This window comes from Dermacentor andersoni, chromosome 11 (assembly GCF_023375885.2).
Source record: "Dermacentor andersoni chromosome 11, qqDerAnde1_hic_scaffold, whole genome shotgun sequence".
Taxonomy (NCBI): domain Eukaryota; kingdom Metazoa; phylum Arthropoda; class Arachnida; order Ixodida; family Ixodidae; genus Dermacentor; species Dermacentor andersoni.
Window position 1 is genome coordinate 92,723,374 of NC_092824.1, and position 3,647 is coordinate 92,727,020.

Genomic DNA, 3,647 nt, shown 5'->3' on the forward strand with positions numbered 1-3,647 from the left:
TTAAAACGCTGTTTGGCGTAATTTAGTTAATTATTCATTTAAACCTTTTGATTTCTCTTAGATGTAATGACCGCTTTATTGAGTAATTTAGACCAAGTGTTGGAATTATGCTGTATGCCACAGGCAATTTTTAAAAATTTGGTGCAGCTAAAAAAAGACATCCTGTATATGCCTTGCAATAGAATTTAGAGCCATTAACGTAAGCCAATCTACGCACGAAATTCATCAGTTCATACCGATATCGGTAAGAAAAACGGCTTACAGTTTTACTTCCTGTTCATGGAAAATAAGATAACACTCACATGCCATCCTCCCCCCCCCCCCCCCCCCACAATAAAGAAAGAAACGCAGTTCTTAGTTCGAACGTCAGAAATTCTAAAGAAATTGTTCCACATAAACTGTCAATATAGCTTGAGCGGTATATAGCGACGACGATTGAGAAAGATAGCTTGACAGGGATTGGCTAGTTGTCAAAGACAGCGGATTGTATGCAAGGAAATGTGCATTTCTGCGACAGACAGGACTGACGGACATATGGTGACGTATTCGGCGCAGAAAGAGACGACCAGGCGGGGAGCAGTTGCCGGCCACGTTTGTGAGCCTAACCCCGCCTGTAGCAACGTCATCCCCACCACCAATTAGTTGTCAACGACAGCTCTGCTTTCTCTGCATTGCTCTTGGTGCAACGCTTGGGGTACGAAATTAAATACGTCAGAGAACTAATAAAAGAAAAAAAGATAAAAGAAAGTCACTCAAATTTATATGTACTCTTAGAAACACCGAAATTAGCAACAACTATCACGTGAAATATCTGTGTATTGAGCTCACGTCTAGTCTTATTTGAGACCCCATACTTAAGCCATATGTCAGAAAGCTGAAGGGAAAACTCTTTCTTGAGAAGGAAATTGCGTTACGCTGAAAACTGAAAACCGGCCAAGCTTACAGTAAACAGTTTTAATCTGGAGTGCCTATCAAAAACGTTTAATCAATAAAATAGAACGCATACAAAAATTTGTAGTCAAATTTCTACACTCGGACTACTCAAGGCAGCATAGTGCTTCGGGTTTGCTTACGAGGGCAAACTGCAAATGAATTCCACAACGAAGAATCATTTCTATACTACAATTTATTTACTTTTCATACCATGGTGACTTGAATATACCGAGATCTTGTTATCTGCGTGGAAATTTTAAGCTCTCATAGAGACAGAATCAGTGCAGAGCACTTCGTCAACCCTAAAGTCGCATTAACATCCCCAAGTACTCCGTTTACCGTCGGCGATCTCTCATGGGAAAAATCTATCAGACATCGCTGTGTGTCCTGATAGCATTGATTCCTTTGTAAACCCCGTCCAATGTATTAAATTCTCATCTTGAAAACTTGTCACTGCTAATAATTACACAAACTTTGAGTTGTTGATAAAAACGAAACCTGTTTATGTACCCATTCCTGCATGGGCCATGATGGGCCTGCGCTGGGTTCAATTTAAAAAAAATATGTCGCAGCGGCCGTGGCTGACTATTCGTTTCGTGCTTCTGTCGACGGGTCAGTGACTCGGTTCCTCACAGAGTCCGCTATACGAATGCACCCCTGAGCAAAGGCACCAACCATGGAGCGCTACCTTTCAGCACAGACGTCCTCGGTCCCAGAAGCTGGTCTCAGCCGGTGTTCATCCTCTACTGACCGGGTATCGATCCAACAGTCCGCGCAAAATGCGCGGGCAATTGCGATATCGAGTGTCTCGCAAGGAGGAAAGACGCTCCCCGAAGGATGCGAGCTTCGCGTCGACGGAGGTACACTTTCACAGGAACCTCGGCGCGGCTACGCCGAGCTCCAATGCCTCGTTGACAACGTTGTCGTCATGCGCTGGCTGCTCAGCAGAAGCGCTCTGCGAGCTGCACCACTCCAGGTGGTCGGCAAGTGCCACGTGCAGGACCTCGCCGCGGCACCTGGCGCAGCTCACGACGTGGAACCGGCAGGTGCGGGTGAAATGCTCCAGCATCTCGGAGGCAACGCCCTCCGCGTAGCAGCCGTTGTCCGCGTTCCAGCAGCGCACCCTGCGCCTCAGCAGACGTTCCCTGTCCATCCTGGACGACCAGACGACGTGCTTCTCCTCGAACGTTTCTCTGTCCAGAGGACACCGGTTGCTCCCCGTCCCTGTGCGTTCGTAGCACTGTGCGCAGATCAGATGAATGCAGGGCAACGTGGCCAACATTGGGGGCACCAGTCCGCAGGCGTTGCACACCATGATTGACGGGAGCTCGGCCACGAACGAGGTCGGCCGCCAGTCGAGACAACAGCCGAAGCCGAACACCGTCTGCTTGCTGAAAGGAGCCATGACCGCCGGACGAATGCCTTCTGCTAGCGCGATGTGCAGCCTTTGCTGACCCACCACTGCGATGGACTACGACGGGAGCGAGTATGTCTGGTTTCCCGCAAAATAGCAGCGCCGATAATATCACCGCCGAGTGCCGACGATAACGCGCGCGCAGCAAACGTTAGACGAGGCATCATTTCAAGGATGAAGCGAGAAAGCGTGTGCGCAACACGTGACCATGATGAACGGGTTGGCGCATATGCGAGTTGCGCATGCGCACATAGCGTTTTGTGTAGGGGTGTGCGAAAGTGCAATTCTTCGAATACGAATCGAAAAATATTGCCTATATGTAGTCGACTCTAGGCTTCATTATTGGAATTCGTTGAACATTGGTTCTCTTCGAATCCTATAGGGTACAACAGTTGTAGTAATCTACAGGTAGAATGAATGGTGCAGATGAAGACTCTTCCATGTGATTCGCAGCGAGAAAACAGCGACTGTTGCGCAGGTGGACGAGTTATTCAGCGAACATCTCGACGGGGTCGCTTCTGCCCAAAATTTTCTCCGTGTCTGAGGTCGGGTGTTCAAGAAAGTAGTGCGCTACGTCAACCGTTATTCGATATAGCATAAACCATACGTCTATTCGCTGATGACTGCATATTATACTGTAAAGCTTAGACTGCAGCTGATGATCTCGCTGTCCAACCGTATCTGACCCAAATCTCAAATCGGTTCTCTAGGTGGCAAATGATCGTTAGTCCCGGGAAGTGTAAAGTGCGAAAGCGGTCTATTTTAACATGCAGCTAATCTCTGAACAATAATCTTACGACTGCAACGCCTGCCTACAAATATCTGTCTTCATTTTAAATCAAACCTTTCCTGGACAACTCGCGTGCCAAATATTGTCGCTGAGGCATCGAGTACACTAGGGCTACACGCCTTTCGTAATGCGTACACTGTGGCTTACCAAACACTCGATCGTCAACAACTCGAGCTGGTGTTACTCACCTGGTCACCGCATCCAGCCTATCTAACCTATCCAGCCTATCAGTACAGAACCACTCAGCACGTATTATCTCTGTGGATTATCAAAACGACACGGGCATTGCTACGGTTCATGAAATCGACAGGCCTCAGTGACCGATTGTAGGCGTGAAGCGACGAACAACCGCACGTTTTCGCAATAAGAGCACCTTCTTTTTTTCCTCCCTCTCCTTTCTTTTCATCCATTAACCCCCATCCCCCAAGTAGGGCAGCAAACCGTACATGCGTCTAGCTGACCCCCCTGCCTTCTCCTCCTTCCCCTTTTCCACTATGCAGGGTTAGCTTA

General features: G+C 48.0%; 1 protein-coding gene across 1 annotated transcript; it reads right to left on the minus strand.

The window, feature by feature from the left end:
* Nucleotides 1-1,108: 1,108 nt before the first annotated feature.
* On the minus strand, nt 1,109-2,501 carry LOC126539017 (uncharacterized). Its single transcript, XM_050185704.3, has one exon. The coding sequence runs from the start codon at nt 2,336-2,338 to the stop codon at nt 1,802-1,804; it is 537 nt and encodes a 178-aa protein (XP_050041661.1). The 5' UTR covers nt 2,339-2,501; the 3' UTR covers nt 1,109-1,801.
* Nucleotides 2,502-3,647: the final 1,146 nt, after the last annotated feature.